This window comes from Rhodamnia argentea, chromosome 3, assembly GCF_020921035.1.
Source record: "Rhodamnia argentea isolate NSW1041297 chromosome 3, ASM2092103v1, whole genome shotgun sequence".
NCBI lineage: Eukaryota > Viridiplantae > Streptophyta > Magnoliopsida > Myrtales > Myrtaceae > Rhodamnia > Rhodamnia argentea.
In genome coordinates, this window is record NC_063152.1 from 10,482,402 (window position 1) to 10,494,561 (window position 12,160).

The 12,160-nt window shown below is 39.4% G+C and overlaps 1 protein-coding gene across 1 annotated transcript; it reads right to left on the reverse strand.

Moving 5' to 3' along the window:
• Positions 1-10,339: 10,339 nt before the first annotated feature.
• On the reverse strand, positions 10,340-11,740 carry LOC125314198 (cytosolic sulfotransferase 12-like). Its single transcript, XM_048275735.1, has one exon. The coding sequence runs from the start codon at positions 11,630-11,632 to the stop codon at positions 10,598-10,600; it is 1,035 nt and encodes a 344-aa protein (XP_048131692.1). The 5' UTR covers positions 11,633-11,740; the 3' UTR covers positions 10,340-10,597.
• Positions 11,741-12,160: the final 420 nt, after the last annotated feature.

Below are 12,160 nucleotides of genomic sequence, written 5' to 3' on the forward strand. Positions count from 1 at the left end.
TCCCCTTTTGAAGCATTTCCGCGAACGCTCGTACTACAGGAGGTTGCTCAAAACTGTCTTACAGAGTGTTTTCAATGGCCACGCATCTCGAACCTCGAAGATCGCTAACAGCAAAATTCTAAAAGGGAAGCAAATTAATATATGCACAGAATAGTTTGAGCTAAACAAAATCATGATGAAACTCCAACCCCAAGTGAAGAGTTTGACGTATTTCAAGAAAAGCTGGGCTTGTATCCAAACAAGTGAATAGGCTTGATTCAGGTCAGAAAACTTTCACGGATGCATTACGAAGAAGAAAAGTGCTCGACCAAGATGAAACTAGATTACACGTAGTTTCCAACGCATCAATCGGTTCAAGGGACGATTATATACACACATAGAAAAGCATCGCGAAGCAGGTCACGCGAGAGACCCCAACTGACCGACTACATGGTTTTTGAACAGCAAACAGCAAGACCACAAGTAAAAACGAAAATCAACCAGAATCAAGAAAAACAGCAAAATGTACGGTTTTAACATGGCATGAGCAGATTCTATACTATTCGAACTACAATGTTAACTTGACTATGAGTTCGCCGGATCAAGGAAATCATGGCTCTTAGCCCGGCGAATATGAATACTTGAACACAAAAAAGAGAAAAGGAGCAGGGGAGGATGAACCACCTGTTTTAGAGCTCAAACAGCAAACAACGGCCACAGCCTTCCCTGTTCACCGATACAATTAGTGTTCACTCATTCTCTCTCTTTTTTTTTTCTATCTCCTTCTGTGGTGTTTTTTTTTTAAAGAGAGACCGATCCCTTTCCAACCCCCTTTTTCACGTTCTGCCTCCTCTTTTTATAGTCTCATAGTTGACAGCTATTCCCCTTTTTTTTCTCATCCTTTTAGAAATCCAACTCCCCTGTACTGCAAAGGCCAACTCCCTCCAAATCCTCTGCTTCGATGTCCTTTCGGCCGAAAATATTCTGCTGCTCATTCTCTGCAGATTTTTTTTTTAAACAGTTGCCTCAATCTGGCTCCAAAAGCCGTCCACATCAGCTCCACATCATCTCAAACTTGCTACTTGCGTTGAATCATCACTCTCTCCTGCTGAAGGTGTTCTGCATCTAGTCTTTAGCCGAAGTTTTCTGCTGCTTGCCTTCTTGTTAGCCAATCGGTAGGCCCTCAGCTTCTTGGGAACAAGCTGAACTTACTGCAACTTGGTTCTTGCCACTTGCTTCTTATCCACTGCTGTAAATATTTCTGCTGTAGAGATTATCTCATGTTGCAACCAAACTTCTCTGCTGCAGAGATATTATACCTTATAATATTCCTTTTGCAGCTGTGTCTCCTCCTCTCTCTAGCGATGGGTCTGCGGCTCCTTGGGAGTTGGCTGAACCAAGCTGCAACTTGCTTCTTATTCTTAATCATCATTCCCTCTACTGCAACTGAAATTCTCTGCTGGATTTTCTGCTATGCATAGTCGAAAATCTCTGCTATTTTTGCCTTGTATAGCCGCCCAAATTAGCGTCTAAGAACTAATCAGCTTCAACTTGCCTCTATCTTTCTCTGGTCATCATTCTTTTTTGTCCCATGTGCTTTGCTCCTTGGCTTTTCAGCCGAAACTCCCTAGGTGCAGCGTATTCAGCGACAAATTGATGGCTACGCAATTTCTCTGATACAGCGTATGTATCAGCTTGAACTTACGCTTGCAAATTCTGTTGCAATATTGCCCCCTGCTGCATATGTTATCGTCTGCTGCAGATATGATTCCTACCATATCCAACATTCTCTGCTGCAAATATTATCTCTTGGTGTAGATATTATCTACTGGCACAGATATTATTCATGTTGCAGTCGATATCCTCGTATATTCTCTGCTATAGATGATATTTCGAGATATTCTCTATTTGCAACTGTACTCTCTCTTTCTAAAGTGGACGTCTTTTTTTGTTCTGCTTTGTTATCTTTTCTTCTTCTTCTTCTTTTTTTTTTAGGCACAATGGGTGTATTTACATGAATTGGTCTATTCTATTTTGCGGAGAAAAATAAAGTGCAAGGCTGACAAAATTAGGTGTCAACATTATGCATGCTGTCATAGCTTGTGGTTCCACAATATAAAATATGCTTAAGAAAAGTTTACTTTTCATAATTCTAGCAGCATATACTAGACCACATGTAGCAAGCAAATGACACAATAAATATCAGTGAAGAATATCCATAACTTGTGCCTTTACCATCATGCATACTTTTAATGACTAAGTGACACTAGGATAATGCATGAATGCATAAATAATCCGCATCAAAGTTATAAATCTCAATGGGCAAGGCCAACGTTTCACTTTTCGAAATCCTTCTATCTTTCCGGATTCAACAAGAAAAGTTGCTTTTAATCGTATTTTTATATATATACTGAGAGAAATAGGCAGAAGCTGAAAGCATAAAAAAATAGCGCTTTACTCAACGACGACAATCATTTTCTCGTCACCTGGAGTTAGCTTCCGTATGTTACAAAGCTCGTCACAGTCTTGATAAATAAATATGCTCAAGTAGATTAACTCGATGATAGCCTCATAAGTACCATGTAGCCATTCAGAGTCGAAACTACGCGACTGCACAAGCAATTCAAGGAATCTTTTGAACACAATCACATCATTCCAATAACTTAAATTTCCTAACTTAATTTCTTTCGAACGATTATTATGCGATGTTTGGACGTCCTCTTGTACGGAAAGTGCAATGAGACAAACAAGAACCAATCCCCCAAAAATTTGCAGAAACTTCATCAAACCACCATATATTCACAATCGTAAAAGAGTTTCGTTACATAAAATGCAGCCTTAAAAAATTAGACAGGATCATAATATTATAGAAGCAATGAAGAGCATGTACTGAAGTAACTCAATCATCTACCAATCTGATTACCACGATTCTCATAATAGATCAATTTTCTTACAATCAATTTTCTTAAAGAAGAAGACATAGTTTCTAGAAAATCGGAATACTTCACAGCCATGGAAAAAAGTTCATTTAAAGCTTGCAATGAGAAAGAGGAGGAGCGCATACCTGGTTCCGAACGCCAATATCGATGAACATGATAAGCTTACCATAGTTGAGAGCGACCCTTTCGATCTCTAAATGTCTCTTGAAAGGCGAAAATGTCCCATGACAACATCCCACCAATATGTGATACTCATCGTACAATATCTCTAATTCCTCGTTCAATTACAAAAGTGTTGGTAGCAACAGCAATTCAGGTTGAGAATCCATGAGGCATTATCCTTAAGATTGTTGGAAAAATGTTAGATAACATATAAAAATAACAATCGTAGGAAAAATATTGGAAAAGATGAGAAAAGTAAGAATAATTGTCCGAGGCGTGCAAACATTGTCCTTAATGGTAATTCCGCCCCTTGGAGTACGAAACTTTGTGCGTAAGATTTCTAGCGGCTATCCTCCCAATATACAACAGACCTTCTTCTATACTCCGTATTGAATATTGAACGGATCGGGAACAACGTTATGTATATAACCCAGCGAAGAAGAAAAAGTAAACTAAGGGAGAATTCTCTTCTTGTAATTTTTAAGACACACTTTTGTAGTTGTTTGATTTGAGAATTTATATTCAAAGAAAAAGAACTGTTAGGAAATAGCCGTTAGAAAAGAGCCGTTAAGAAAGCCGTTACAAGACCATTAATGAATGGTTAAAAATCTGACCGTTAGAAAGCCGTTATACGACCATTAGAAAATCGACCGTTGGAAATATTGATGGCTAATCATTGTCATCATAATTTTATCAAAACCATTGTAAAATAATATTTCAAAACTATTGAAATATCCAATAATTTTTTGATAAAAAAAGTAAACACTTATTTTTTTGTGTAATTAAAGTCAAAAGAGACCAATAACTTCTTTTTTTTTTTGGTCGGAAGAAGAGCATGACTTTAATCTCCGGCTATTTGGAGGCTAATGGAGCACTCATGAGCCACAGGAAGCGGTTAAATGGTTAAGAGTCTTTACAATTGGCTAACCAATTCCTCGGAAGGTCAAAGGAGTCGCATCATGTTAGACTAGCCTTCGTGATGCTAAGTCGAGATATGAGATCCAGGTGCTATGAACTTCCTCATTTTCTAATATAGATGAAGTTTCAGCACATGGCAATCAGAAAGACTGAAGCAAATTAGTCACGGTTAGGACAAGGGGAAAAGCTCAATTCTTGCACGTTGACGTGAGTAAAAATAAACTGATGAAAAAATGACACAAATGATGTCCAAACTTTGATCTAATATGTAATGTAATCTCTAAACTTTTAATTTGTTTAATATGGTCACTGAACTTTAACCAAATGTACAATGTGGTCCCTGAATTTTTAATTTGTTCAACGTGATTCCTAAAATATTGGTACATGTTCATTTTAGTCGCTCAACTATAACCCAATTTGTAATGTGGTCCCCAAACTTTAATTTGTCCAATATGGTACATGAACTTTTGGTACATGTTTAATTTAGTTCATGAACTATATGAAAATATTCAATGTCATCTTTGACTTGAATTAATGGAAGGACAATATTGAATATTTTCACATAGTTCGGAATCTGCACGATAATTTGCATTTTGTTTCGGTGATAAGTGCAGCAGAGATCCTAAAACTTATAGCGATAATGCAATTGAGTCCTAAATCTTTTGAAAAGTGTGATCAAGTCTTAACACTTGCTTAATTAACATAATCAAGTACTTCCGTTAATGCTGTCCAAATTAAGTAACGGAAAATGCCGATATATTTCAAGAATGCTTGGCACTGATGTGGTGCAAAGTGGGCTCCACATAATTTTTGCAAATAAAAATACAAACGCCAAATATCCCAAAAAAAAAAAGGTGGAGCTAAGAAGAAGAGATGGAGAGAATAGGGCAGTGAGCTTGAAGATATTCTTCTTCAACCTTGAACACACACCACCGCGCTAATCATCACATGATCTAATCACAGTGGCTTTGTCCAAAAAGATTTTGGGAAAAAACCACAAAAAATCTTAAATTATGCTCATTATGACATACTTACTATAAACTTTTTTTTTGTGACACAAAAATCTCAAACTTGTACTCGCGTGATATATTTATTTTAATTTTTTTTTTGGTACACCAAAAACCTCAAACTTACACCCATATAATACCAGCAAACTTTGAAGAGAAGGTATCACCAGATGATTAGTGAAAACACCCAGACTGAACCAATTTCAACTCCCATAGTAGATATTTCAGTTACCTTGGCCACATTAAATTCTTTTCGTAAGTTGGAAGCTCCAAGATCGATTGGCTTTATGAGGTATCCTACCTCAATGATGTTGAGAAGATCTTACCTACTATTCTACCTCTTGTGAATCCTTATACTGCTTTTGCTAAACATATATCTTCCTATTCTTTCATCTGTTCCTTTTCTGAAGAATCATCACCTAGTTGTAACCTCTGAGCTGTTCATTAGTGAAATCCAGCCGATTGATTGTTAGCATGAAGAAGTAGATGTGAGCTTCATGGATCGTGCTTTTTCGACTCCTCCTTTGGCTAAAACACTCCTCAACATAGTGTTCTGACCATTTTGCCCTTCATGGGTTCCACCTTTCTGCATCCGAGAGCTACTTAGGTTTCTTCCCTTCTTTTCTTGCATATCTCACTTTCCTTTCTCTTCTTCTTTCTTCTCTCTGCATTTTGTAAAATGTGGTATCCTTGGGTGGAGTTGAGGAGGATGCAGAGGGTGGCATCGTGAGGGTTGTGAGGCCACAAAAAGCCTGAGTTGGTGAGGTTCCACGCTTGAGATCTCCTTTCGGAACTCACCGATAGAGGCCTTCCTAGGAAGCATCTGCTTCGACCTCTTTGGCGTGCCATGCTTCGATCCGCCGGATAGTTGGCTCCGCTATGGCACCACCTTGACGGTGGTGATGTGGCAGAGAAGAGCCGCATCTCCGGCGATGGGTTCTCTAAGGCTCAGAGCTTGGATGCGCTGTGCGTGGCTCCCACGTGCTATTAGGTCTACTAGTCTCCGAAGTTGTGGTACTTGCAGGTGATGTTGATCGAAGCTTAGGACCTCCACTTCACTCTGAATCTGCCATTACTGACAACACCAGTGGTGAGGCTTAAGTCGCAGTCGGGGTTCCCGTTTGTGCAGACGTGGCGAGGGTAAAACAGTTTCTTTACAACTTGATCTAATTGTTTGTTTCCCTTAAGTAATTGTGCTGCCATGACAAGGAGTCAAAGCATTTTCAAGTACGAGTGCGAGAGCTAATGAACTTCAATCGTTGAAGACTTATTTCATCCATAACGCTTCTTCATCCATTGTGTTGCGCGAAACAAGTGATTGAATAATAAAATAGACAGGATAAAAACTAAAATAAAATCGAACATCAAATTTATGTGGTTTGATCGTAGAGACCTACATTCACGAGAAGAGCAGTAATAAATTTTGCTATAGATCAAGCGATACGACGGAGATTACAAATCACACTCGAGTCATTCAAACACTCTTAGTATTTTTCAGTGCCAATAACTCACGCAGTATTTAGCCCCATATTTCTCATGAAATAATCTCTCGATCTCATGAAAAAATTACACAAATCTAAAAACAAGATTTAATCGGCTTAAACACTTAGTCTTTTGAAAGCAATTCACAAATACCAACCAAGCCTCAAGTATCAAATTAAATATCACGCAACTTTGCATCACTCTTGGCACACCCTCTTCTGACTGCTAAACTCATGGAAGTCCAATATATATATATTGAAGCAATCTTAGCAAAATCCTCTTGGAAGTAACTTCCTTCTTTCGCTTTTTTTGACTGACTTCGCCTTTGGAGTTATTTCCTTTTTCTTGTTTTCTTTTCCTAGTCAAACTCCCAATTCCACAGTGGCTTTCAACGTGAGAAATTATCAATGCCAATTCACAACGCAAAAGACGGATTCCTTATTCCGGGTCAGTTTCACATACCAAATAATTCAATTCGGGCCCGATTCATTAAACAGGTTCAAACTCGAGACATATTGTCAACAATCTCCATTTTGGCTCAACGTTTAAACCAAGCTATACCGGCTTCGCTAATAATACGAACTTCATTGCTACTCTCTTGCAACCACTATGGGCTCAATTGCCACAGACGTTTTCCAAGTCCAATCCTTGCTTGAACTTCGCCATAACCGTAGAGCTCATCGGGACATTAATCGCACTGCACCTTTAATCGCTCTACAAGAATTTTTCAACACAATTTCCTTTACCATAGACAAAGTAAAACCATAATTGCATCCATAGATGTCGGGAGACTGAATACACTCCTTATCAATATCAGCAGTAATAGCAATTGCTGGCTCTACGAGCTTCATATCGCTACAAGCACCATCTATGTTGATTGCTTCGATAGTATCCGCTACCTTAGGAGCTTCTGATTGCAACTCTACCTCAAGCTGAATACTATTCGGATCCGTGTGAGCACCGCCATAATCACTCCTATCTATAAGTACTGGAGACTCGATAAATATAACTTCTTTGCTAATAACAGGTGAATTTAATTATGGGCAGCACAATCTATGACGCCGCTCACCTTATGCATAGTCTAGGCACATGCACTTTCTATGCTCGAAACTCAATTCAAGCTCTAACAAGCATTAATGTTTATATTCGAGTTCAACTCGACTACGGATCGAGCTACCAAAATTTATTACACTTAATCTACAAAAGAAGTCGAACTTGACCTTGAAAAAGTTCAAATGATATTATGAGTGTATTATGTAATTTTCAAGATAAATTCATCTATCTTTAACTTAGTTTTCTTTGAAAACAGAAGCTTGATCGGGCTCGCAATGGTGAGCTCGACTCGGCAAAATTCAAGGGACCAAAGCATTTCTTGGAAACAAGGGAATTTGTGTTGAGCAAAATTCAAGACTACTGGTGAATTGGGAGAATTACCAAAAAAGCCCTAAACTTATTACAATTATGTCAATTCAGTCGTAATTTCGTTTATTGCCCATGTGTTAAAAAAAAATCTAAAGTGCCAATGTGTAATTCTTATTTGTCCACCGTTCAAATTTAACAGATTGGAAAGTATGCCAATAGATTTCATTAACTGGAATTAATGGAGGAATGATACTAAATATTTTTATAGTTTAGGGGCCACATTGTACAACTTAAAAGTCCATGAATGACATTGTACATTGAGTTAAAGTTCCGGAACCATTTGTATTGGTTTTTCTTTAGCACAAAAATTGCCCAGTGTATAAAGTATTGCACGGTAATGATATCTACTAGACCACATCAATCACATTTTGAATATCTATTCTACCCACATGAAATCCCACTAAAAAATATACAAGTTTCCTTACAATATATGTTTTAATTAGTTATATCCACTACAACATATGAACAATTGTAAAAAAAGTCCTAAACATGTTGTTCGGGAGCTAATTCAGTTTAAAATTTTCTAATTTAGCTAATGAAGTCTTAAACCCTTTGATTGTTTTTCTATGTAGTCCATTTGGGTAATTTAGATTGAAGATGGCCGTCTAGTAAGTGCCAACCATCCTATATGCCATGGTCGGTGATTTGACGTGTCCTATTTCACTCCAAATGTTGTTTTGACATTTTTATTATTTATTTTTCCTTTTCTATTTTTCCTTTTCTTCATTGTTCATCTCTTGAAAAGAGCCGATGGAGCTCGTAGAGACCTTAGTAATGGCCGGCGACCCTTTTATGTGACCAACGAAGGCATTGCGACCCTTGTGTGGGCAGAGAAATTAGGGTTTGGCGGGAAGTTTCGTGGGGGCATCTGCAGATTCCGAGGTTGGGGGAGTTGAAGTAGAAGAAGATGAGCTTGGATTTATTTCCTGTGAAATGACATGGCAGCATCGATGGGCAGATTTCTCAGCTCATTGTAGTACAAACCAAGGCTCGACCTAGATGTACTTATTTTTCTTTTGATCCCTCATTTCGCAAGGTTGTACATCATTGATTGTTTGTCTAAACAAGACCCTTGCTGTTGTGACATTCTTGCGGGCCGGACATGAGGGTTGCCGATCATCGTTGAGGCCCCAACTATCCCGCCGACTTTTTCCAGGAAGATGAATAGTATGGAAAATGAAGAAAAACATTAAAAAAAAAAGGAAATAAAGGAAAGAAGAGAAAAGAAGAGAAGAGCAAAAAAATATTATTATAAAATTCTTAAAAAATGACGTCGTTTTGAGTGGAGTCGGACACATCGGATCGTCAATAGTTTCATATCGGACGGCATGCGTTGACTAGATCGTTATGTCATCAATTTCCTACTTAAATTGGTGGATGGATCTGTATTTGAAATTTTATTGGCTGAATTAAATATTTTCTCTCCATATGTGAATGGGAAAACTGGGTCGCATCCTTTGGAATTTCATATTGTCTAGAGAGTTGAGAGAGACGATATAATACCAAATTTAAGCTTGATTTGACTCACATGCTCGAAACTCGATTCGAGCTCCATCGAGCATTGATTTTTATATTCGAGTTTGATTCGACTATGGATCAAGATACTGATACAATTAATTTACAAAAGAATTCGAACTTGACCTTGGAAAGTTCAAATGATATTATGATTGTATTATGTGATTTCCAAGATAAATACATCTATCTTTAACTTAATTTTCTTTGAAAACAGAAGCTTGATCGGGCGCGCAATGGTGAGCTCGACTAGACAAAATTCAAGGGACCAAAGCATTTCTTGGAAACAAGGGAATTTGTGCTGAGCAAAGTTCAAGACCGCAAGTGAATGGGGAAAATTACCAAAAAAAATCCTAAACTTATTACAATTGTATTAATTCAGTCTCAATTTTTTTTTGTCAATTGATTCCTAAATCTTTAGTAATTATGCTAATTCAGTCTATTTAGCTGGCCGTCGCCGACATGATAAAATTTTCATAATATTTAAAATTTTTTCAATTTTTTCAAATTCATTATTTTTTAAAATAATTTTTTCTTTTTCTTTGATTTTCGTGCCATTTAAATTTGACCCGATCCGATCCATTCTTGGATAGGATTACTCCTGGCCATGCATGCACTTGCCACATGTTTTCTGAAGGATGTGGGCCCCACCAACAGATTTTTTATGTGTGTGCTCCGGAACGCGTCCTTACAAGTTTTTCAAAGGTTGCTGTTCTGCCAGCCCGAATCCTTATCTTTCATTTCTTTTCGGGGCTTGGAGGGCAAAACAAAATAGAGACATTCTCTTCTTCTTCTTCTTCTTTTTCTGCAAGACACGAAACATCCTTCGTCTACAGCAACACAATCAGTCTGACCACATACGAATATGAACTAGACTGATCATTAAACTACAACACATATAGAAGGCCATATGCCCCGAAGCTTCACACTGAAGAAAGAAAAAAAAGAAAAAGGAAAAGGAATTGAGAAGAATAACAGAAGGTTAAAATCCATAAGCTCCCAGCGAGAAGGAAGACAGCTCTTAAAGAAGACTAGAATCACAACCTTGAAGTTGAAGCATCTCTCTATGGAGACGAAGCCCACCATTGAGTGCCGCTGAAGACGTTCCATCCTACAGCATGAGAGATACAGAGCTTCGTCAATGGCCTGCTGATGCTTTTTCTGTTTAACCGAACTTCAAAGCTTCAAGCCAGAGCCATGCAACTTCTCTTCCATGACGCCGTCAATCCTCTCCCCCATCTCCGCGCTCATGTAGTTCGCCCAATCTCCGACCTCGCCTCTCCTGAAGAACCAGTTGTTCTCTACTCCGGTCGACAGCTTCCCGCTCTTGTTCACCTCCAACGCGCTCAAATTTTCGAAGCTACACATCCTCAGTATTCCCTCCGCCATCCCGTCTCTCAATTCTTCTTCGCCAAACGGACACCCCAAGAAATCGGCCAACCTCCTCACTTGAACATGCGGGTCCACTTTCATCTGCTCGTACGTCATGAACAGCACCTTCTCCGGCATCTCCAAGCTCGCCTTGTGGTAACCTAGCACATGGTCCCAGTAAGGCCCACAAGGGCTCACCCCACGACAGAACTGGTCGAGGCACTCCTGGATTGGAATCTGGCCTTTCTCTTCCGGCCTCAGCTTGTTGACGAAGTGCCACAGCGAGATGAAGGTGTCCTTGGGGTTCCTGCACAGGTAAACCAGCTTGCAGTTGGAGTCCCTCACCGACTGTGGAAGCAAGGAATAAGGCATGTGGGTTGCAAATAGCCTCGGGGGCGCTAAAGCAGCGAGGTTGGGATTTTCTTCCTCAAGATAGAGCTTGACCTCCAAGGAGGGCACGAGGTCGTGAGGGTTTTGGGTCAGGAGAGGGTGGGGTCGTTGTGAGCTGGAGTCGGGGTACTTGGCACGGTTCACAAGAGCGAAGAGGATGGCCTTTAGCCAGGTGGTGCCAGATTTCGGGCTGGTGACGAGGAGGACGTCGGAGGGGTGAGCTTGGAAGTGGTTTTGGCAAGTGAGGACGGCCTTCAAGATCCAGCAGGAGGAGAACCAGAAGCCCTGGTACGAGCGGGCAGAGGTGGTGATCAAGCCTTCTTCTGAAGGAAGAGAGGAGAGGAAGTCCTGGAACGCTTGCGGCATGCCTTCCTCTCGCCAGTACCTTAAATGGAGTGGAGAAGGAGGAGGAGGAGGAGGAGGAAGAGGAGGAGGTTGGGAGGCTTGCATGGCGGCGGCGGCGGCGGAGGTGGAGAATTGGAGTGAAGAGTCAGTTGATGTTTAGTGGGACGATGACCTTAAATAGAGGCTTCTTGCATGAGAAAGATCGTTGCTAGGATTGGTTGATAACTGCTCGGAATTATCTGTGGCCAACATATAAGAATTTGGCATTTTCTTGATATGATACAAGTGGAGGCTTTTATCTAGGTCAGTTGATGCAGATATGCGGAGGAGGAGAAACCTTTCTGTACTGGGGAGAAAGAAACATATTTGAGATAGTTCGTTTATTTGATTGAAGATAAATGATTTCGAATAAATATATTAAAATAATCACTTATATCGTTTCAAAAATAGATGAATGAAGAACATTTTCTATCGTTCATGAAAAGTTTTAGACATAAATTGCTACCGACGAGAAAAATGTTTCCATTGACAAATTGTTTCAAGCAATCGATTTTTGAAAATGCTTTTCAAATTATTGGTCTTTCGCGAAAAAAATGGAGCCTAAGTACGATGAAGGTGCTAAATGTTTAACTT

Excerpts from the sequence above, each read along its gene's own strand:
- LOC125314198 (XM_048275735.1), bottom strand. The coding sequence starts at position 11,632 with ATGCAAGCCTCCCAACCTCCTCCTCTTCCTCCTCCTCCTCCTCCTCCT.